This window comes from Geotrypetes seraphini, chromosome 5 (assembly GCF_902459505.1).
Source record: "Geotrypetes seraphini chromosome 5, aGeoSer1.1, whole genome shotgun sequence".
Classification (NCBI taxonomy): Eukaryota; Metazoa; Chordata; class Amphibia; order Gymnophiona; family Dermophiidae; genus Geotrypetes; species Geotrypetes seraphini.
The window spans coordinates 115,958,026-115,982,697 of NC_047088.1; the positions used below are offsets into that span (position 1 = coordinate 115,958,026).

The 24,672-nt window shown below is 45.2% G+C and overlaps 1 protein-coding gene across 1 annotated transcript in view; it reads right to left on the reverse strand.

Moving 5' to 3' along the window:
* Positions 1 to 24,672, reverse strand: part of MCM3AP (minichromosome maintenance complex component 3 associated protein) — a 556,273-nt gene that overhangs the window by 520,377 nt on the left and 11,224 nt on the right. Inside the window, 1 exon segment of the mRNA XM_033944925.1 lies at positions 11,291 to 11,511. Within this exon segment, the coding sequence (XP_033800816.1) occupies positions 11,291 to 11,511 (221 nt within the window).

Consider the following 24,672-nt stretch of genomic DNA (forward strand, 5'->3'; position numbering starts at 1 on the left):
GATGGGCGTGACATTTGCTATTTTCCAGTCCTCTGGGATCTCCCCTGTTTCTAAGGAAAGGTTACATATTTTGCGAAAAGTTTCTGCTATTTCGTTTCTCAGCTCTTTTAGTACCCTTGGGTGGATGCCGTCCGGACCTGGTGATTTGTCGCTTTTTAGTCTGTCTATCTGACGGAGGACTTCCTCCCGGCTTACTTCTAGTTTGACCAGTTTCCCATCCTGGTCTCCATGTAAGATCTCTTCGGGTTCTGGAATATTGGATGTGTCCTCTCTCGTGAAGACTGATGAGAAGAACTTGTTTAACCTTTCAGCTATCTCTGTTTCTTCCTTTACCACTCCCTTCCTGTCTCCATCATCCAATGGTCCCACTTCCTCCCTGGCCGGTTGTCTCCCTTTCACATACTTGAAGAATGGTTTGAAATTTCCTGCTTTCTCTGCTAGTCTCTCCTCATATTCTCTTTTTGCTTTCTTTACCACTCGGTGACATTCCTTTTGGTACCTTTTGTGTTCATCTTGTTTGTCCTTGGTTTGGTCCTTTTTCCATTTTCTGAACGATGCTTTCTTGTCACTTATCGCCTTTCTTACTGCATTTGTTATCCACACCGGGTTCTTTGTTCGATTCTTCTTGCACCCTTTCCTAAACCTGGGGACGTACAGGTTCTGTGCTTCGTGTACCGTGTCCTTGAGCAGGGACCAGGCTTCTTCTACGGTCTCCATCTTCCCTGAGCTCTTGCTGAGTTTCTTTCCTACCATTTTCCTCATGGCCTCGTAGTTCCCTTTTCTGTAATTGAGTGCTGTCGATGTGGTTTTCTTTACTTTTGGTGTTCCTATTTCTAGCTTGCAATGGATCATGTTGTGATCGCTGTTTCCTAGTGGCTCTAGTACCCCCTAGCCCGTTGAGGATTAGGTCAAGAGTGGCTTCTCCTCTTGTTGGTTCCATGACCAGCTGTTCCATGAAGCAGTCCCTTATAGCTTCCAGGAATTTTGTTTCCCTTGTGGAGTTGAGTGTCCAATACTCCAGTCTATGCCAGGGTAGTTGAAGTCCCCCATCACCACCACACTTCCGCTTTTGCATACCTGCCTTAATTCAGTCTCCAGGTCCTGGTCGTTTGCTTCCAGTTGTCCTGGTGGGCGATAGTACAGTCCCAATTTTATGTCAGCTCTATTACCTCCTGGTAGTTTAACCCATAGTGACTCCAAGTTGTCCGCCCCTATTGCTGTTTCCATCCTGGTTGAAGGAATGGAGTCCTTTATGTATAGCGCTATTCCTCCACCCTTCTTGTGTGTCCTGTCTCTCCTGTAGAGTTTGTACCCTGGTAAGACCACATCCCATTTGTTGTCCTCGGACCACCATGTTTCAGTGACTCCAATTATGTCTATGTCCTTTTTACTGACTATGATTTCTAGCTCCTCCATTTTGGCTCTTAGGCTCCTAGCATTTGTGTATAGGCAATTTAAGTCCCGGTTGTTTACCTTCCTTGTTGGTTTTCCTCGTGGTTTGGTGTTCCTGCCTACCCCCTCATGGGCTGCCAGTCCCCGGGCCTCGCTTTGTTTATCCTCCTCCTGTGGTGTGTCTGTTTTGTCCTCATCTCCCTCCTGTGGTGTGTCTATCTCATCCTCAGCCTGCTTCCCCTTTTTTGGATGTCCTTCCGACTGTTTCCTCCATTTCTTGCTCTTTGGTTTTGTCAGTTCCCTGGGCCCCTGCTTTGCGTCCTTGGGTTTTTTGTCAAAAATTGTCCACTCAGTCTCGAACCCTCTATCGCCTTTTCCTGGTCCAGTATCCTTGTTTGATACTCTAGTCCGGTGTGTCGATGTCAGATCGACTATCGGCTTTCCCCTTTTCCTCAGTTTAAAGCCATGTCTATGTTGTTCTGGATGTTGTGTGCCAGCCTCCTCGTCCCATCAGTGCTTAGGTGCAGTCTGTCCCTCCTGTAGAGCTTGTTCTTTCCCAGGAAAGTTGTCCAGTTCCGTACAAAGTGAAAACCTTCCTCTTCGCACCATCTCCTCAGCCAACCATTAATTGCTTGCAGCTCTGTCTGCCTTCTTGCATCCGCCCTCGGTACTGGCAGGATCTCTGAGAAGGCTATCTTCCTTGTCCTCAGCTTCAGTTTCCTCCCCAGTATCTTGAACTGCTCGGTCAGTGTTGTCCTGTTGTAGTTCCTGCTTCCTTTCTCTTCCCTCCGAAACTGGAAGTTATTTCCACGGGGGGGGGGGGGAAGAGAAGGGAAGCCGACACGCATATGTTAGAGCCCCGAAGCATGCGTTCGCTATGGGCTAAGGCGGGAGACAGGTCAGTGAAGCTTTCCATTTGCTCTTCTTGCTGCCGGGTCCTGCCTACTTTCAGTTTCCGCGAAGGCAGGACCCAGCAGCATTTCTCTCAATCGATCGTGATCTTGGGCCGATCAGCCTTCCTCTCGGATGGCAGAATTGACATCGGGGAGAGGAATTCTGGTCGGCTGGAAGTAGGGAGAGCTTGGGGTGGCGGCAGGGGCTTTGGGGCCTGTTCCCCGATGGCAGCGGCATTGGCAGTGGCTTGGGGGAGGGCAAGGAGAAAGAAAGAGGGCAGGCAGGGAGACAAAAGGAAAGAAGAGAAACAAAAAAAAAAAAGAAAGGGGGCATGAAGAGAGAAAGAAAGAAAGGTCAGGAAGAGAGGAAGAAAAAGTTGGGGGGAGGGGAATGAGGGCAGGAGGAGAGGAAGCATACAGGCTGAAAGAAGGGAAGAAAGATTGGATGCACAGTCAGAAGAAGAAAGTGCAACCAGAGACTCATGAAATCACCAGACAACAAAGTAGGAAAAATGATTTTATTTTAAATTTACTGATCAAAATGTGTCTGAATTTATATCTGCTGTCTATATTTTACACTATGGTCCCCTTTTACTAAACCGCACTAGCGGTTTTTAGCACAGGGAGCCCATGAGCGTCGAGAGCAGCGCTGGGCATTCAGTGCAGCTCCCTGCGCTAAAAACTGCTATCATGGTTTAGTAAAAAGGGAGGGGGGTATTTGTCTATTTTTGTATGGTTGTTACTGAGGTGACAGTGCATAGAGTCATCTGCTTTGATCTCTTTGAAAAAAAACCCGGAACAGGAATGATTATTAACATTTTCTCTGCGTACAGTGTGCTTTGTGTTTTTAAAAAATTTTTATTGTTAGTAGATCATTTTGACTTGGTCATTTAAAAGTAGCTCGCAAGCCCAAAAAGTGTGGGAACCCCTGCTCTAGAACATCGCTCCTTAGTTTTATCAAGTGGTGCAGTGAGGGGCCAGCACTTTACATCTTATCACCTCATTCTTTCTTTTTTCTCCTCATGTACAGAACGGTTCTTTATTCTAAGCAGCTCTGGCACTAACAGTACTACGGGTGCCTTATGCTACTTTCACTACCACTTGCAGTCAGGTTCGGCATTTTATTATGGTTTTGGGTTTTTATTTAGTTTTTCATCAGTATTCTCATTTATTTATTAAAGCCAGCATTTTTTAACAGCCCGATGCCCCTCCCCTATCAGTGTGCATTCAATCCACTGCCAACACTTTTTTGGCGCCTCTTTCAACGGATCAAATATCATAGCCCCACTGTTGCGTGTTCACATTTATTCTGCATACGAGTTTATCTCATCAGTGCAGAGACCGGTTTGGTAAGTCCATTTTACTCTCCCAAGTGCTGTGGTTTTATTCTTTGGTTTTAATAGAAGCTCATTTGTACAATAATTTAGATCTTTTCCAGGTTCACTTTTCATCTACCTGGTCGGCTTGTCTTTGAGCTATTATCGGCTTATGTTTTCAAGATACACTCTGTATTATCAGCTGTTCATTTCCCATACGTTTACTTTTGCCCTGTTTAGGTCTATATAGTCTATGCATACTGTTTGTAACCAGCCATCATTTTAAGTATGTATATGCCCTATTTTAGGGGGGGGATAACTTCTTTTAGCATGTTGTTTCATTAATTCTTTTTTTTTTTTTATTTATTTATTTATTTCGATTTTTATCCCGTCCTCCCAGTAGCTCAGAACGGTCTACAAGTGAACATACACAATGGAGTGTAATTAGACATATAAGATATACAATAGGTTTAAGTGTTTGGACATACAAGATTGTGCAGTAGTTTAAATACAGGGAGTATACAGCAAATTAAGAGTAGAGTTTAAGTATAAGTAGTTTAGTTTAAATACAAGTTATTTGAGCTTAGATCCAATTTATCAGAGTACAGACTAAGAGAGTACTATACAAGTTATTTGAGCTTAGATCCAATTTATCAATTCTGAGTTTGGTGTTACAATATGTTGTTCTTGGTTTTTAGTTTACACATTATTTATTCTTTTCTATGACATGTTCGCATCGCAATTTTACTCAAAAGTATAAATAGGTATCCATATTCAAGTTTCATCACGGTGCTCTGGTTTTGGCTCCAGTATTTGTCACTTCTGTCCACCAGGTCTGGCTATCTGTTACCGTCTCATATTTTAAAGACTCACTCGTTATAATTAGCGGTGATCCACACGTCTCTTCTTAATGGACATGTCCGATTTTAGCATTTGGATCTTAGTACTATGGGTTTGGTCTTTTCTGGTTTCCTTTCTATAGTCTGCTTTTCGTCTGGAGTCTTTTGAGTTTAGAATTACATTTTATGATGTATTTTTATGGTTATAATTGTATGACATATCTAAATCGGTCAAGTTATCCATTCTTTTTATTATTTTTTGCCCCCATATACAGTGGCAGACCGCCCCGGGTGCCAGCCCTCGGGAGGTACACAGCCGGCTGGATCCAGAATCTTCCAAGCTGCTCTAAATAATAATAAAAATAATAATAACTTTATTTTTCTATACCGCCACAATCTTGCGACTTCTAGGCGGTTCCCAAAGAAGAACAGCTGTACAATCAGCGAATTACAGTAGATGAATACAAGGTGGTTGAAAGGAAAATTATACATAGGTTGAATTATAAGAAATTAACTATTTTGCATCTTACAATTGAAAATAGTCGGACACCAGCAAATATCAGGATACAATTATGAAGAGGAAATTTTAGCAGACAGGGAATGTGGATACCTAGTGTGAGGAAGAAATTCAGGATAAGGTGTGGAAGTTATGTTCGCGGGAGAGTGTCTGACTAGGACAAGAATTTCTTAAACAAAGTGGTCTTTAGTTCTTTCCAGAAGATGCTGTAGGTCAACCTAGCAGTATCGATGAAATAGCCTAGCCATGATTGCTGTCTACCAGCTTGAAACTTGAAAGTTCTGTCCAGGAAGGTTCGATATCTGCAGCCAGCGATTTTCGGGTATGCAAACAGGTTGTGGTTTCTGGTAGATCTAATGGGGGAATAGAATTCGAAGTGAGGTAGAAGGTAATTGGGGGCCATTCCCCAGATTAATTTATAGCAAAAGCAGGAGAACTTGAATAGAATTCTTTCTTCGATTGGTAACCAGTGCAGCCGTTTGTAGAAGGGACTAACGTGATCACTTTTCTTTAGTCCAAATATTAAGCGGACGGCCGTGTTTTGAACTATTCGCAGTTTTCTTACGTTTTTTTTAGGTATCCCCAAGTAAATGATGTTACAATAGTCCAGGGTGGATAGAATCAGCGACTGTACCAGTAATCTGAAGGATAGAGGGTCGAAATATTTTTTTATGGTTTTCAGTTTCCAAAGAGTGGAGAAGCATTTTTTTGTCACCGAGTTTATGTGATCGGTCATAGTTAATTTGGTATCTAGAGTGACTCCTAATATTCTTATAGTTTTTAATATTGGGTGGTCGTGGCCGTTTATTTGTATTGCTGTTATGGTGATTTTTTTCCTTTGGGCTAGCCAGGAAAATTTTTGTTTTTTCTGAGTTTAGTTTCAATTTAAAGTTTGTGGTCCATTGTTCAATTTCCGTCATAATGAAGGAGATGTGTTTGGATGTAGCATTCGTCACATTTGTTATTGGAATTAATATAGAGATGTGATCTGCGTAAATATAATATATTAGATTTTTTAACTTTTGTAGTAGGTGACTTAGGGAGGAGATAGATATGTTGAACTAGGTGAGAGATAGTGGGGAGCCTTGAGGGACTCCCGAGGGGCTTTTCCAGGATTCCGAGTAATTCCCATCGTTGACCACTTGATATGATTGTTTAGTTAAGAAGCCTTGAAACCAGGTCCACACACTTCCCGATATTCCCATTGCATCTAGACACGTGAGCATTATTTCATGGTCCACTAGGTCAAAAGCGCTACTAAAGTCTAATTGTAAGATCAGGGCGCTGGTGCCATGACTGAAGAGATTGTATAGGTGATTAAGGAGAGAGCCAAGGACTGTCTCAGTGCTGAATCCTTTTCAAAAACCTGATTGATGGTCATTTAAGATATTGAATTTTTCTAAGTGATTTACAAGTTCCAGGTTGACCAACCCTTCCAACATTTTGGTGAAGAAGGGGGTGCTCACAATGGGTCTATAGTTGGATGTCAAAGTGAGTGAGGTCTTCTGGTCTTTGGGGATGGATGTGATTAGAATGTGACCCATATTTTCCTGGTAAATTCCAGTTGTAAGAATGGATGTTGCCCAGTTAAATAGATCCCTTTTGAATTCAGGAACTGCAACTTGCATGATCTGGGATGGGCATGTGAGGAAGTTAGACCAATCAGGGTGTTCGAATTCATTCCAGTACATATCGACATTGGGCTCTCTTTCCTGTGGAGTGAACTGGAAAACAAAGTTGGGTGAAGGTGAAGGTATTGAGGCTCTTAAATCAATGGCACCTGCACCTCAGCACGGCTGCCGTACTTATTCCACACTGAAGTGCAGGAAGGTCCTGTGATGACTGCATTTGCCGCCTCTGCCTCCGGAAGACGTAAGTGGCGTCGGAAGGGGCGGACTGGCAGCTGCAGTCATTGCGGAACCTTGCCACAACTCCCTGCGTCTGCCGGCTCACCCCCTCCAACATCACTTACATCTTCCAGAGGCAGAGGCAACAGAAGCAGTCATCATGGGACCTTGCTGGTTTGGAGGGAAAGAAGAGTATAGAAGGGTGGTGGAGGGAGAAAAAGGAGGTCAGGGTGGTATGGAAGGGTGGTGGAGGGAGAGAAAGGGGGCAGATGCTGATGGAATTGGTGTGCAGGGAAAGGAGAGAGAGACATAAGGGGGAAGGATACTGGATGGAATTGGGTTGGAGGGAAAGAAAGGGGGCAGATGTTGATGGAAGTGGGGGGAAGGGAGATAAGAGAGTGAAATGCCAGACCATGGGGGTGTGGGAGAGGGAAGGGAAGAAGAGGAGAGAGATGCCAGACCATTGAAGGAGAGAAGGGAAGAAGATGGATGCCAGAATAATAGGGGTGAAGGGAGAGATGGAAGGGGAATTCAAGGAGAGAAGATGCCATATATAGAAGGGGCAGAGAGAGGGTAGACAGTGGATGAAAGGAAGAGAGTGACAAGACTATGAGGAAAGCAGAAACCAGAGAAGACAATGTAGAAACAAAATTATATTTATTTATTTTTTTGCTTTAGGGGAGATGCATCGATGTTTCTGTGGTGTTGCATTGTATGCAGAGTCCAGCTTCTTGGTGGTTCAATTTAACCTTTGTCTACGTTTTTCTATTTTATCCCCCCTTTTACAAAACTGTAGAGCGTTTTTTAGCACCGGCCATGGTGGTAATTGCTCAGAATTCTATGTGAGTCTGAACTGTTACCACCATGGCTAAAAACCACATTACAGTTTTGTAAAAGGAGAGGGGTTAGTTTGCGATTACATATTCCATACTAGGCGAAGGTGTTTTCTGTGTTCTATATGTTCGAAAGACATGGTTTTCAGTTAAGATCTGTACTAGTCTGGCTTGTTTAGTTTTACAATGGGTGTATTGATGTACTGCTCACTGCAATTTGTAAGATGCTGCCTTTTCCTAGGTACACTCTTGTGTGAAGTGTGGATTGTTACTAAAAATCATGTTTTTCATACAGATGGGGGGGTGTCAAAATACGATGGGCCTCGGGTGTCACATATGTTAGGTACGCCACTGCCTTCATAGTTTATATCTAATCCACAAGCCTGCTTTTAGGACCTACAGGGTATGTATCCCTCTGATTCATGACAATTTCACTTCTCATGTTATCTTATCCATTCTTTTTATTATACAACTGCCCAGATAAGCATCATTCTTTGACATGATTGGACATTGAAAACTAATGGCAACAGTGTTCCCAGAAATGTTTTCCATTTGCTGCATTTAGTGTGCCACAAAAAACATTTGCTCCGTTTAGTGTGCCGGAGTTAAAAAAGTTTGAGAGACGCTACTCTATACCATTTGAAAGAGGGCAAATATCTAATTATTCACTTCTAGAATTGGATACGTCTTAAATTTAATATAAATATTATGGAACAAGTGTCAAACCTTAAGAAAGGCAGTCATATTGAGCATTGGAAAATAACTAATAATAATTAACTAATATAAATAGTACACATTTAGGGCTCCTTTTACTAAGCTGCGATAGCGGTTTTACCGCGTGCTTAGCTCGCGCAGAATTGCCGCACATGCTAGACGCTAACACCAACATTGAGCTGGCAATTCTGCACGCGCTAAAAATGCTATTGCAGCTTAGTAAAAGGAGCCCTTAATTTTCCCCACCACCAAATTTCCCCGCCCGCCCCACCCGGCTACTTTTTCATGCCACCCGGCTGGAAAAAATTTCTGAGGAGAACACTGCTGCGACATATAACAAAGAAATATCCATCTTCACAAATATTACCTCTACAGAATTCCTTCGCTCCACTAGTGCACTGCGATACTCAAGAAAACCGAAGTGAGCTGGGACTGGAACCAGTGAAGGTAACTCGAGAGAGAATCCTTGGTGGCCCAGTGGTACACCAAGCAGAAGCGAACTTTCCAAGCTCCTGTCCTGTGCTGAGCCCCTCCCAGAATGGCTGCCTCGAGATCTCAAGACCCAGTGGTGTATCGGGCATAAGCAAGCTTTTTGCACTCCTTCCCAGTCCTGAGCTGCTCCCTGAATGGCTGCCGCCAGTTCTCACAAGTCCTGCGAGAACTGGCGGCAGCCATTCAGGGAGCTGCTTAGGGCCGGGCAGGAGCGCAAAAAAACTCACTCCTGCCCGGTACACCGCTGGACCACAAGAACTTGAGGCAGCCATTCAGGGAGCTGCTTAGGGCCGGGCAGGAGCGCAAAAAAACTCACTCCTGCCCGGTACACCGCTGGACCACAAGAACTTGAGGCAGCCAATCGGGGAGGGGCTCAGCGCAGAAAGCTCGCTCCTTCCCAAAACACCGCTGGACCACTAGGGATTCAAAAAGATACGCAGCGGGACAAGAGAAATCCCTCCTGTCCCAGCCCACCAGGTCATACGGCAGGCTGGCAGAGGCCTGCATCAAGTCAGGCAGGGGAGTAGGTGGGCAATGACCCAAATATAAGATGAGACCCCCCATTTTTGGGTCATTTTTTGGCCCCAAAATCTAATCTTATATTCAAATATATATGGTATAATAATCCAGAACAAAAACTAGAACAAATACAAGTAAATACTCAGTTACACAGCTTCAAATTTTGTTTTAAATTGATAAAAACTGAATTCAGCCAAGTAATGCAGGACTTCCAACAAACACCATTCATTCTACAGTACCTCCTATCAAGGACAATACAGGTGGCCTACAGAATTCTCCCCTCCCCTTTCATTCTAGCATCTAATTTTCAACTACTTTTAGAATAGTCACCCCATACTGTTTACTACCCTATTAGTGATAGTATATAGAAACATAGAAGAAGATAAAGGCCAAATGGTCCATCTAATCTGCCCATCCACAGTAAACGTTATCTCTTTCTCTCTTTGAGAGATCCCACATGCCTATCCCAGCCCTTCTTGAATTCAGACACAGTCTCTGTTTCCACCACCTATTCCGGGATACAGTTCTATGCATCTACCATCCTTTCTATAAAAAGTATTTCCTTAGATTACTCTGGAGCCTATCACCTCTTAACTTCATCCTATGTCTTCTCATTCCAGAGCTTCCTTTAAAATGAAAGAGCCTCGACTCATGCACATTTATATTATGTAGGTATTTAAACGACTTATCATATCTCCCCTCTCCTGCCTTTCCTCCAAAATATACATATTGAGATCTTTAAGTCTGTCCCCATACGCCTTATCATGAAGACCACGCACCATTATAGCAGCCTTCCTCTGGAACAAATCCATTCTTTTTATATCTTTTTGAAGGTGCAGTCTTCATAATTGTACACAATATTCTAAATGAGGTCTCACCAGAGTCTTATACAGGGACATCAATACCTCCTTTTTCTTACTGGCTATACTTCTTCCCATGCACCCTAGCATCTTTCTAGCTTTTGCCGTCAACTTTTCAACCTGTTTGGCCACCTTAAGTTCATCACATACAATCACACCCAAGTCCCACTCTTCTGTCATGCACTAAACTGTAGCGTTCCCTCTGCTTTTGCAGCCCAAATGCATGACCTTGCATTTCTTAGCATTAAATTTTAGCTGCCAAATTTCAGACCATTCTTCAAGCTTTGCCAGGTCTTTCTTCATGTTATTCACACTATCCGGTGTGTCTACTCTATTGCAGATTTTGATATCATCCGCAAAGAGGCAAACCCTTCAGCAATATCATTTATAAAAATGTTAAAAAGAACAAGCCCTTGAGGCACACCACTGGTAACATCCCTTTCCTCAGAGCGATCTCCATTGATCACTACCTTCTGTCGCCTTCCACTCAACCAATTCCTGACCCAGCCCGTCACTTTTGGACCCATCCCAAAGGCACTCAGTTTATTTATTAGATGTCCGTATGGAACACTGCCAAAGGCTTTGCTAAAATCTAAATACATCTAGCGCACACCCTCTGTCCAATTCTCTGGACACTCAGTAAAAGAAATTGATCAGCAAGTTCACACAGAGACCCTTGGTCGGAAATTATTTCCGGACTACACAAGCTTTTGTTTATTTGCTTTTGCGATTTTATTTGACATGTTACAAATTAGGAACCCCTGATGGAAGGCATGTTGATCGAAACACAGACCGTGTCGGGTCCCCTGGTTTGTTCAAAGGTGGTGACACTAACCGCAATCAATAATTATTTTAATAAACATAGCCTGCATCTTGTACGTTTATCTGCAGTTTCTTTTGTTTTGTGCTGTTTGTGCTTCACTGCAGGCTGTGTTGGATTGTCTTTTTATTCTTCGTTTGATCTGGCAAGACCTACCCAGTGCAAAGCATTTACTTTTGTACATCGGGTATTCAGATGAAAGTAAACTGCAACAGAACACACCCTAATTTGTCCCATTATATACTCACATGCTTGCAGAAATGTAGGATTGCCATATTCTTTTTCTCCTTGTGAATTAGACGCCTCAATTTCCCAAATCGACTGAAATACTTCTCTAGTTTTTCATGTTGATTGAGGTGCTCTGGGATGTTTTTCACCTGGACTGCAGTTAGTTTATTAAGCAATGTACCTTCTAAATTGTCCATACTCTGCTGACATAGTCTTTGATGTAAAACCTTGCCAGACTTAGCTGTGGAAAGAAATCAGAGAAGAAGTAACAAAGTTGTTCTATGTCGGTGGTTCTCAAGCATGTCCAACAAAAGCACAAGCCACATTCACATACAATTAGTCAATGTATGCAGCTATCTCTTATGCATATTCACTGTTACTTACCATAACAGATGTTAGCCAGGGATAGCAGGAAGATATTCTCAAAGTGGGTGATGTCATTCACGGAGCCTGGTATGGACAATGCAAAAGTGCACTATCAGTTTAAACTTTGCGAAGTTTCAAGATTGCCTGCACAGCGCATGCACGAGTGCCTTCACAACCCAATGTTGGCTTGTAGTTCCTCAGTCCGGAAACAAGCTAAAAAGCCAACCAGGGGAGGTAGGAGGGATGAGAATATCGACCTGTTTTCCCTGGATAACACCAGTAAGTAATTATGCTTTATCCTTGAACAAGCAAGAAGCATATTCTCACATGTGGTACTCCTAAGCTTACTGAAACAGGATGGAGAGAGAGTTGGCCTTTAAGAAGAAAATAAATTCTGTAACACTGCTTGACCGAAATGACCATCTCATCTGGAATAGGATTCTAGACAGTAGTGAGATGTGGATGTGTGAATTGAGTACCCATTAGCTGCTTTGCAAATATCATCATCAATGAGAGTGGAACGTAAAATAGCTACTGATGTTGCCATAGCTCAGACTTTGTGTGCTGTAATACGTCTCTGGAGCATAGCAAAAGGAGATGCAGGCCACTAACCATGAGGAAATAGTTTGTTTGGTTACAGACAGGCTCAATTTACTAGGGTCAAAGGAGACGAACAGTTGAGATGAAGGCCTGTGTGGCTTAGTCCTTTGAATGGAGTAAGCCAAGGCACGTTTACAGTCCACAACATGTGAAGAGCAGTTTCACTAAGATGAAAAGGAAAAATTATGTTCTTACCTGTTAATTTTCTTTCCTCTAGATGCAGCAGATGAATCCAGAGACTAGTGGGATAACACACATCTACCAGCAGGCAGAGATAGAGAACTGATTAACAGGTGGTTCTATTGGTTGGTACTCTCTCTGTATCTTCAGTACTGCTCCTTGCCCAAGCAGTCGGAACCAGAAATATGGTCAACATGTAAATAACTTATTTCCCATAATAAAGGCAACAATAGAGAACTACCAACTATAACAAACTTCAGAAACACAGGAAACCTAAACAGAGATCCAATAGCCAGAAAGGGTGGGGCTCTGGATTCATCTGCTGCGTCTAGAGGAAAGAAAATTAACAGGTAAGAACATAATTTTTCCTTCCTCAGCAACAGCAGCAGATGAATCCAGAGACTAGTGGGATGTAGCAAAGCAATCCTCAATCAGGGTGAGAAGCGACCGTCGCCTATGCAATAACCGAAACACCAAAGGCAGCCTCCACACGCACCGCCACATCCAATCGGTAATACTTAGAAAAAGTATTCTTAGAAGACCAAGTAGCCGCCCAACAAATCTCCTCCAAAGAAAAACCTCTGGACTCTGCCCAAGAAGTAGCCATTGCTCTAGTGGAACGAACATGAAGCTTGTCTGGCAACCATTTACCCGAAGTAAGCGGAAGCAATGGCTTCCTTGACCCATCGAGCAATGGAAGCTTTAGATGCTGCCATACCCTTGATGCAACCTGCGAATAACACAAAGATGTGATCTGAACGGCGAAAGTCGTTAGTAAGTCGGAAATAATGTAGAAGCATCCTACGGACATCTAGGAAGCGCAGGGAAGAGAACTTTTCCCCCCAATCCTCTTTCTGGAAGGCTGGAAGGAAGAGAGACTGGTTATCATGAAAGGCTGATACTAGTGCTACCCGATTCAGGAAAAAAAATTTCGATTCAATTCGATTTAGCCTATTGAATTGGTTTTTCGATTTGATTTTCCTGCCCAATTGGGTGTTTTTTTCAAACATCCTGGTGGGTTTATTTTATAGCCTCTTCACCCCTTTTGCCTTCTCCTAACCACACTGGCGCTGTGGTATAAACAAACAAAAAAGACTTTTCCTCTCTCTCTCTTAAATCCTAGCTCACGTTTGCGGTCTAACACCAGCTCTGGCAGGATACAAATTTCAAATCTGACACATTGTAATCACAAAATGGAAAATAAAATTAGTTTTTCTACCTTTCGTTGTCTGGTCATTATTCAAATCTTGTTGGTCCCAGGCTCTGGTTGTCTTCTGATAACTTGCTTGCCAGGGTCTCCTTCTTTCTTCTTTCTCCATGCTAGCCATCTGTCTGCCATCTCTGTCCTCCCCTTCCGTTTCCCTTCCCTCCCCCGGAGGTCTGGCATCTTTCTTTTTTTTTCATCTCCATCCACAGATCCACCTTTTCTTAACTACCCTTTCATCCAGCATCTCTCCCTCCTTCCCCACCACCCCAGGGTCCACCATCTCTCCCTTTCTTTTCCCAACTACCCTCCTATCCAGTATCTCTACCCCCCCTCCACACCATCCCTTGTGTCCAACTTCTCTCCCTTTCTGTTCCTTCCCTCCCTAAATCCTATTGTCCATCTTCTCTCTCCCTCTCTTCTATTTTTAAACCCATTATTTCTTCCCCCCCCAAAGTCCGGCATATGCATGTCTCTTTGAACCCCCCTTCCCTCCCTCCCTCCCTCCATGTTCTTCTACACCAGGGCACCCCTCCCCTGAAGGTCTGTCCCCCTCTGAATACCTGCACTCCCCCTGAAGGCCTATCCCCCCATCCCTGAAGGCCTGTCTCCCCCTTAAAGGCCTATGCCACCATCCCTGGCCTGTCCCCGCTTTGAAGGTCTGTCCCCCCCTTAAAGGCTTGTCCCCCCCTTAAAGGCCTATGCCACCATCTCTTGCCTGTCCCCCCCTTGAAGGTCTGTCCCCACCTTGAAGGTCTGTTCCCCCCCTTAAAGGCATGTCCCCCCTGAAGGCCTATGCCACCATCGCTGGCCTGTCCCCCCTTTGAAGGTCTGTCTCCCCCCTTGAAGGCTTATCCCCCTTATAGGCCTGTTCCCCTCTTGAAGGTCTGTACTCCCCCTTGAAGGCCTGCACCTCCCTAAGGCCTTTCCCACCCCCCACTCCGAAGGACTGCGCACCCCACCACCCCCCGGAGGCCTCCATGTTCCCCCTGGCCTCCCCACACCATTTACCAGGATCACGGTTATAGCGTGTTTGCAAACTGCTTTGAGCTGTTTCCTCCGCCGCGATCCTGCCTCTGACATCAGAGGAGGGGCGGGACCGCAGCAGAAGAAACAGCTCAAAGCAGTTTGCAAAGACGCTATAACTGTGATCTTCTGTGCTGGCTGCAACTAGAAGGTAAACGGTGTGGGGAGACCAGGGGGGAAGCCGGACGCCAGGGTGGGAAACTGGATGCAAGGGGGGGGGCACCGGATGCCTGGAGGGAAGCCAGACAGCAGCACTTCCCGACTGAACCTCCCTCCTCGCTCTCTAAAGCAGGTGCGACAGCGGCCGGCCAGCAAGAGCAGCGCTGCCCTCCTGCTTTAGGGGGCAAGAGTCCGAATCAGTGAAGCCGATTTTTTTAAATTTTAAATAGATTCGAATCGATTCACCCGAAGTGAATAGGTGAACCGATTCGAATCGTGAATCTGGCAGCACTAGCTGATACCACTTTAGGAAGAAACGATGGAACAGTCCTCACAGATACTCCCGAATCTGAAATGCGCAATAAAGGATCTCCACAAGACAATGCCTGCAACTCAGACACCCGCCTGGCCAAAGCCATTGCAACAAGAAAAATCGCTTTCAACGTCACATCCTTCAAAGTTGCTTTTGACAAAGGCTCAAAGGGAGGCTTTTGCAACCCCCCCCCCCCCAAGGACTACTTTAAGACTCCACTCCAGATATACCTTCTTGATAGGGGGACGAATATGTTGCATCCCTTTTAGAAATTGAACTACATCCGGCTGTGACGCAAGGGAAGAACGAGCTACACAGCCCCTGTAACAAGCAATAGCAGCCACTTGAACCTTAAGGGAATTATAGGCCAAGCCCTTGGCAACTCCATCTTGAAGAAAGGAAAGAATGGAAGAGAGAGGCCTGGAAGGGCGACAGACCCTGAGCAGAATACCAAGAATTGAAAACCCTCCAGACTCTAGCATACGAGGCAGAAGTAGACCACTTTTTGGCCTGAAGAAGAGTGGAAATAACTGGCTCTGAATATCCCCTACGTCTCAACCTCAACCTTTCAAGAGCCAGGGCGTAAGACCAAAGTGGGATGGATTTTTCATGCAGATTGGACCTTGAGTTAGTAAGTCCGGAGTCACGGGAAATGCCAACTGATCACCTGTCTGCATACCATGGACGACACAGCCAATCCGGGGCTACCAGTATCACCGTGCCCGGAAAGTGAGTTATGCGATGTAACACTCGACCTATCATCGGCCTAGGAGGAAACACTTAAAGGAAACAACTCGGAGGCCATGGAAGAGCTAATGCGTCTACCCCTTCGGACGCCTGCTCCCTGCATCTGCTGAAGAACCGAGGCAGCTTGGCATTTCGAGACGAGGCCATGAGATCTATCTCTGGAAGACCCCCACCTCTGAACTAGCAGGTCGAACACTTGAGTGGAGAGTTCCCATTCCCCGGGATCTAGAAGATTTCTGCTGAGAAAGTCTGCCTGAACATTTGCCAGCCCCGCAATGTGCGCCGCCAAGAGAAGAGGAAGATGAACCTCTGCCCATTGAAGCAATACCATAGCCTCGCTGGCCAATTGTGGATTTCGTGTACCACCTTGCCGGTTCACCTCATAAAGAATATATACATATTTTATTAGTCAATACAAAGTATTTATAGTATTAGTCAATACAAAGGCCCAGGGCTAAGGACATTGTAAAAAAGGGATTGGGGCTGAGTGGGAATTTTTGGGAAAAGGACCTAAGGATGCAATGCAGATGCCCAGGGCCAAGGACTTTGAACGAGGACACTGTAAAAGAGGGCTCAGGACTGAGTGGAAATTTTTTGAAGAAGGACCTAAGGACAAATTGCAGGGGTCTAGGACACAAATAAAACTGGCAAACAGGACTAACAGAGAACAACGGAATCCAGAGGGGCAACCAAAAATGAGGAAACAGGCTGAGGACGAAACAGACGCACCACAGGAGGAGGATGACCAAGACGAGGCTTGGGGACTGGCAACTCACGAGGGGGTTGCCAGGAGCGCCAAACCACGAGGAAAACCATCAAGAAAGGCAAACAACCGGGACTTACACTGCCTGTAAGTAATGCTAGGAGCCTAAGGGCTAAAATGGGAGTGCTGGAGGTATTAGCAAGCACAAAGGGCCTAGACATAATTGGAGTCACAGAAACGTGGTAGACTGATGACAACAAATGGGATGTGGCTTTACCAGGGTTCAAACTCTACAGGAGAGATAGGTCACACAAAAAGGGTGGAAGAATAGCGCTATATATAAAAGATTCCATACCTTCAACCAGGATGGAAACAACAATAAGGGCGGATGACTTGGAATCACTATGGGTTACGCTACCAGGAGGAACAGGAGCGGACATAAAATTGGGTATGTACTATCGCCCACCTGGCCAATCGGAAGAAATCGACCAGGACCTGGAGGACGAACTGAGGCAGCTATGCAAAAGCGGAAGTGTGGTGGTGATGGGGGACTTCAACCACCCGGGAATAGACTGGAGCATCGGGCACTCGAACTGCATGAGGGAGATCAAATTCATGGAGGTCACGAGGGACTGTTTCATGGAACAGCTGGTCACGGAACCAACACGGGGAGATGCCACTCTTGACCTAATCTTCAACGGACTAGGGGGACCCGCTAAGGAGGTGGCGGTACTAGCCCCAATAGGAAACAGCGATCACAACACGATCCAGTACAGGCTAGAAATTGGATCATCAAAGGTGAAAAGAACTACAACGACAGCACTCAACTTCAAAAAAGGGAATTATGATGCCATGAGGAAAATGGTACCGCAAGGAAGATGGAGTCCGTAGAAAAAGCCTGGACCCTACTTAAAGGCACGGTGCACGAAGCACAGAACCTGTGCGTCCCCAAGTTCAGGAAAGGGTGCAAAAAAAATAGAACAAAAAACCCAGTGTGGATAACAAATGCAGTGAAAAAGGCGATAAGTGATAAGAAGGCATCATTCAAAAAATGGAAAAAAGACCAGACAGAGGACAACCAAAAGGAGAATAAAAAACACCAAAAGGAGTGTCACCGAGTGGTTAGGAAAGCAAAAAGAGAATATGAAGAGAGACTGGCAGGGGAAGCAACAAACTTCAAATCATTCTAAAGGTACGTCAAGGGGAAAAAACCAACTAGGGAGGAAGTGGGACCCTTGGATGATGGAGATAGAAAGGGAGTGGTAAAAGAGGAAAAGGAGATAGCTGACAGGTTAAATGAGTTCTTCAAGTCAGTTTTAACAAGGGAGGACACAACCAACATTCCGGAACCCGAGGAGATCGTAAAAGGAGATCAGGATGAAAATCTGGTCCAACTAGAGGTGAGCAAGGTGGATGTCCTCAGGCAAATAGACAGGCTAAAGAGCGACAAATCGCCAGGTCCGGACGGCATTCACCCAAGGGTACTCAAGCAACTAAGGAACGAAATAGCTGAACCACTTCGACAGATATGCAACCTATCCTTAAAAACTGGAGAGATTCTGGAGGACTGGAAAATAGCAAATGTCACGCCCATCTTTAAGAAAGGCTCAAGGGGAGACCCGGGAAACTACAGGCCGGTGAGCTTGACCTCGGTCCCGAGAAAGATGATGGAAGCGCTGATTAAAGACAGCATCTGGGAACACATCGTAAACAATGGGCGGCTAAAGTCGAGCCAGCATGGCTTCTGCAAGGGCAGGTCATGCCTCATGAACTTATTACACTTCTTTGAGGGGGTAAACAGCCAGGTGGATAAAGGGGAATCCATAGACATCATTTACCTTGACTTCCAAAAAGCCTTCGACAAGGTACCACACAAAAGACTGCTAAGGAAGCTATGGAGCCACGGGGTGCAAGGGGTGGTCCACCGATGGATCAAAAACTGGATGGCAAACAGAAAACAGAGGGTTGGAGTAAAGGGCCATTACTCAGATTGGAAATGGGTCACGAGCGGAGTTCCACAGGGGTCTGTGCTGGGACCGCTTCTGTTCAATATATTTATTAACGACCTGGAGGCGAGAACAAAATGTGAGGTTATTAAATTTGCGGATGACACTAAACTATACAGCAGGGTCAAAACCATGGAGGACTGCGAAGACCTCCAAAAAGATCTGACAACGCTGGAAGAGTGGGCCAAAAAAATGGCAAATGAGCTTCAACATAGGGAAATGCAAGAACATAACATAAGAACATAAGCAGTGCCTCTGCTGGATCAGACCAGAGGTCCATCGTGCCCAGCAGTCCGCTCTCGCGGCGGCCCAACAGGTCCAGTACCTGTGCAGTAATCCTCTATCTATACCCCTCTATCCCCTTTTCCAGTAGGTAATTGTCTAATCCTTTCTTAAACCCCATTACTGTACTCTGCCCTATCACGTCCTCTGGAAGCGCATTCCAGGTGTCCACCACACGTTGGGTAAAGAAGAACTTCCTAGCATTCGTTTTGAATCTGTCCCCTTCTATCTTTTCCGAGTGCCCTCTTGTTCTTTTATTTTTTGAAAGTTTGAAGAATCTGTCTCTCTCTACTTTCTCTATGCCCTTTATGATCTTGTAAGTTTCTATCAAATCCCCCCTAAGTCTCCTCTTCTCCAGAGAAAAGAGACCCAATTTCTCCAATCTCTCAGCGTATGAAAGGTTTTCCATACCTTTTATCAGACGTGTCGCTCTCCTCTGGACCCTCTCGAGTAACGCCATATCCTTCTTAAGGTATGGTGACCAAAATTGGACGCAGTACTCCAGATGCGGGCGCACCATCGCCCGATACAACGGCAGAATAACTTCTTTCGTTCTGGTCGCAATACCCTTCTTGATTATACCAAGCATTCTATTCGCTTTCTTAGCGGCCGCTGCACACTGTGCCATCGGCTTCATTGTTGTGTCCACCATTACCCCCAAGTCCCTTTCCTGTATACTCTCCTTCAATAATATCCCTCCCATCGTATAGTTGTACCTCAAGTTTCTGCTTCCCATATGTAATACCTTACATTTCTCAACGTTGAACTTCATCTGCCACCTCGTCGCCCATTCCCCTAACTTGTTCAAGTCCCTTTGCAATTCTTCGCAGTCTTCTATAGTCCGAGCACCACTAAAAAGTTTGGTGTCGTCTGCAAATTTTATTATCTCACACTTTGTCCCTGTTTCTAGATCATTTATGAATATATTAAATAGCAGTGGCCCGAGCACCGAGCCCTGCGGTACACCACTCGTGACCCTCCTCCAGTCAGAGTAGTGGCCTTTCACTCCTACCCTTTGCTTTCTACCTTCCAACCAGTTTCTGATCCATCTATGTACATCTCCTTCCACCCCATGGTTCTTCAGCTTCTGGAGTAGACGTTCATGGGGCACCTTGTCAAAGGCTTTTTGGAAATCTAGATATATGATGTCTATGGGGTCTCCTCTGTCCATTTGTTTGTTAACTCCCTCGAAGAAATGCAGTAAGTTCGTTAGGCACGATCTACCCTTGCAGAAACCATGTTGACTGGTTATCAGTAGTTCGTTCCTTTCGAAATGTTCATCGATGTTTTCTTTTATCAGAGCTTCTGCCATTTTTCCCGGAACCGAGGTCAGACTCACTGGTCTGTAATTTCCAGGGTCTCCTCTTGATCCCTTTTTAAAGATGGGCGTAACGTTGGCTATCTTCCAATCCTCCGGGATCACGCCTGTTTTTAGGGACAGGTTGCAAATTTGCTGTAGTAGTTCCGCTATCTCCTCCTTTAATTCTTTCAGAACCCTTGGATGTATTCCGTCCGGACCCGGGGATTTGTCAGGTTTTAGTTTTCCTATCTGCCTGCGTACGTCTTCAAGGCTCACTTCTATGGATGTTAATTTTTCTGTTTGACTTCCATGAAAGAATTGCTCAGGTTCCGGTATGTTTGAAGTGTCCTCATTTGTAAATACAGACGAAAAAAACATGTTTAGCCTTTCTGCCACTTCTTTCTCCTCTTTCACAGCTCCCTTCCTGTCTTCGTCATCCAGCGGTCCTACCTCCTCCCTAGCCGGCTCCTTCCCTTTAACATATTTAAAGAATGGTTTGAAGTTTCGTGCTTCCTTAGCTAGCCTCTCTTCGTACTCTCTTTTGGCTTTTCGAACCACACGGTGACATTCTTTTTGATTTTTCCTGTGCTCTTTCCAATTCTCCTCAGTTTTGTCCTTTTTCCACTTCCTGAATGAATTTTTCTTATTGCCTATTGCTTCCTTCACTATTTTGGTTATCCATGCCGGGTCTTTTGTTCGACTCTTTGTGCACCCCTTTCTGAACCTGGGGATATATGTATTTTGCGCCTCGCTCACCATGCCCTTGAAAAAAGACCAGGCATGTTGTACCGTTTGCCATTTTTTGGACGTGTTCCTAAGTTTCTTTCTTACCATTTCCCTCATTGCCTCGTAGTTTCCTTTCCTGAAGTTTAAAGTTGTCGCTATGGTTCTCTTCCCTTTCGATATTCCTACTTCAACCTTGAACTTGATCATATTATGATCACTGCTTCCCAACGGTCCCACTATTTCTATATCCTTTGCAGGTCCCCTTAACCCATTTAGGATTAGATCCAGAGTGGCATTTCCTCTCGTTGGTTCTCTAACAAGCTGCTCCATGAAGCAATCCTGTGTAGCTTCCAGGAATTCTGTCTCTCTAGCGCATTTTGAGCTTCCAAGACTCCAGTCTATCCCAGGGTAGTTGAAGTCTCCCATAATAACTGTGTTCCCGCTTTTGCTTTCTCGCTTCATCTCGGCTTCCATTTCTTCATCGATATCTCCGGTTTGTCCAGGTGGACGATAGTATAGGCCTATCTTTATTTCAGGCCCTTTCTTTCCTGGTATTTTAACCCATAGCGATTCTAGCTTGTTGGCCGTCTCTGCTGTGTCCATTTTTGTCGATCGTATGCTTTCTTTTATGTATAGGGCTACTCCACCTCCTTTCTGTCCTGATCTGTCCTGGCGATAGAGCTTGTACCCCGACAGTGCTGTATCCCATTTGTTTTCCTCATTCCACCATGTTTCAGAAATTCCAATGATGTCTATGTCTTCTGCATTGGCCATGGCTTCATGCATGTTGGGAAAAAGAACCCGATGTTCACTTACAAGATGGGGGGATCACCGCTAGGGGTGAGCAACCTTGAAAGAGACCTGGGAGTGATGGTAAACACAACATTGAAGGTGTCGGCGCAGTGCGCCACAGCCTCAAGGAAAGTGAACAGAATGTTGGGTATCATTAAGAAAGGTATCACGACCAGGACGAAGGAAGTCATCCTGCCACTGTATCGTGCAATGGTGCGCCCACACCTGGAGTACTGTGTCCAGTACTGGTCGCCGTACCTCAAGAAGGACATGGCGGTACTTGAGATAGTCCAGAGAAGAGCAACTAAGCTAATAAAGGGTATGGGGGACCTCTCATATACTGACAGACTGAAAAAGCTGGGGCTTTTCTCGCTGGAAAAGCAACGACTTAGAGGAGACATGATAGAAACCTTCAAGATCATGAAGGGCATAGAAAAAGTGGACAGGGACAGATTTTTCAAACTATGGGGAACCACAAGTACAAGGGGGCACTCAGAGAAATTGAGAGGGGAAAGGTTTAGAACAAATGCCAGGAAGTTCTTTTTCACCCAGAGGGTGGTGGATACATGGAACGCGCTACCGGAGGATGTGATAAGCAGAAGCACGCTACAGGCCTTCAAAGAAGGTCTGGACAGATACCTGGAGGACCAAGGGATTGAGGGGTACAGATAAGAGTAGAGTAAGGTTATAGGGATAGGATTAGAGGTAAATTGTAAAATTAGTCAGAGACCACTGTTCAGGTAGTGGGCCTGATGGGCCGCCGCGAGAGCGGACCGCTGGGCGAGATGGACCTCTGGTCTGCCTCAGCGGAGGCAACTTCTTATGTTCTTGTCGGACGACCTAGGACTTTCATCTGTCTTTTCATTACTTCATGGCTGCTCTTCAAGTTGGAGCCTGAACTTCTTCAAGCTAAGTGACTCTTTGAATTCACATTTTAGTGAACTCTCTTTGGCCGTCCTGATATTTATTTGATATGTCTTACTCGTTATGTGTTTGTTTGTTTGTTTGTTTATGTGTGTGTGTAGCCTTATGTGTTTTTAACTGCTGAAATGTTGATAATATGAATAAGACTAATAAAATATGTATATATTCTTTATGAAGTAGTTTGTTTACTACTGCACTAACGTTGTATTGCTTTTTGATTGAGTATATATCTATGCAGGGGATTCTTTTTTTGAGTAGATATTATTTCTTGAATCCTCGTTAGTTTTTTGATTTTGCTCTCAGTTTTGTTTAATACCACCTTGCCGGTTGACATAAGCCACCACCGTTACATTGTCCGAAAAGACCCTCGTTGGACGGTCCTGAATCAGGGACTGAAATGCGTGAAGCGCAAGCCTTATCGCTCTCAACTCCAGCATATTGATCCACCACTGAGCCTCCTCCTGAGATCAGACCCCCTGCGCTGAAGATTGAAGGCACTGAGCTCCCCATCCCAGCAAACTGGCGCCTGTTGTAACTATAATCCAGTCCGGAGTTTCAAGTGGCATTCCTTTGAATAGATTGATCTCGCTGAGCCACCAATGCATGCTGAGTGCTGCTTGAGACGTCCACTGAAGACAACGATTATAGTCCTGAGATACTGGGGACCACCGGAAGAAAAGGGACTGCTGCAACGGTCTCATGTGGAAGCGAGCCCAGGGCACCACCTCCAGAGCCGCCACCACTGACCCTAGAACTTGCACATAAATCCAAACCCTCGGTCTGGGTGATTGGAGAAGCAGGCGAACCTGAGATTGCAACTTCTCTCCCCGGTCTTTGGGCAGAAAAACCTTCCCCAGACTTGTGTCGAACTGCACCCCCAGATGCTCCAACGATTGGAAAGGGGTAAGAGAGCTCTTTGGAAAATTGATGACCCACCCCAAAGATTGAAGAAGAGAGATCACTCTTTTGGTTACTGCCAAACTCTCCTGCCTGGAGGATGCCCGGATCAACCAGTCGTCCAAGTAAGGATGCACCTGAATCCCTTCCTGGCGAAGGAAGGCCGCCACTACTACCATGACCTTTGAGAACGTACTTGGAGCCGTGGCCAGGCCAAAAGTCATGGCCCGAAACTGATAGTACTGGTCAAGGATTGCGAATCGAAGATACTTCTGATGCGGTAGCCAAATAGGAATGTACAGATAAGCCTCCTTGAGGCCAAGCGCCGTAAGGAATTCCCCCGGCTGAACAGACGCAATGACTGACCTCACTGTTTCCATCTGGAAATGCCTGACCCGCAGAAAGCGATTGACCGTCTTGAGATTCAAGACAGGTCTGATCGAACCCCCCTTTTTGGGCACTATGAAATAAATGGAGTATCTTCCCTGACCCCTTTCCTCCAGAGGAATGGGAATTACTGCCCCAATTTCCAAAAGAACTTGAAGGGTGACCTGTACCGATTCTCATTTGGCAGCCCTTGTACAAGGGGAGACCAAGAAAGAATCTGCGATGGGAGAAGAAAGCTCTAATAATGTCCAAAATCCACCGATTGGACGTTATCTTGGCCCACTCCGCCAGAAAGGAAGACAGCCAACCCCCTTATGGTCACGACAGAGGGAGCCGACATCCCCTCATTGGGAATTAAGTAAGGCCAGGGTTCGAGCTGGTTGAGCAGGTTGGGGTTTGGTAGGACAAAATGAATTCTTTTCTGAAAATCGAGGCCTAGAATTATAGGAAGAACCGTAAGAAGGCGGAAAGGATGGCTTTCCAGGCCGATATCTCTTAACATCCCGGAAATGATTTCTGGCAGACAACGCCTTCAAAGGACCTTTAGGTTTATCTTCCGGCAACCGTTGCATTTTGCTTTTGGTATCTCCAAAATCCTTCACCAATTTTTCTAAATCGTCCCCAAACAACAAATGACCCTTAAAAGGAAGCCGCACGAGTCTAAGCTTGGAAGCCGCATCTGCCGCCCAGTGACGGAGCCATAAGGATCGCCGAGAAACAACAGAACGAGCCATTTGTTTTGCCGAAGCCCGAATAATATCATAGAGAGCGTCCGCCAGATAGGCTAGAC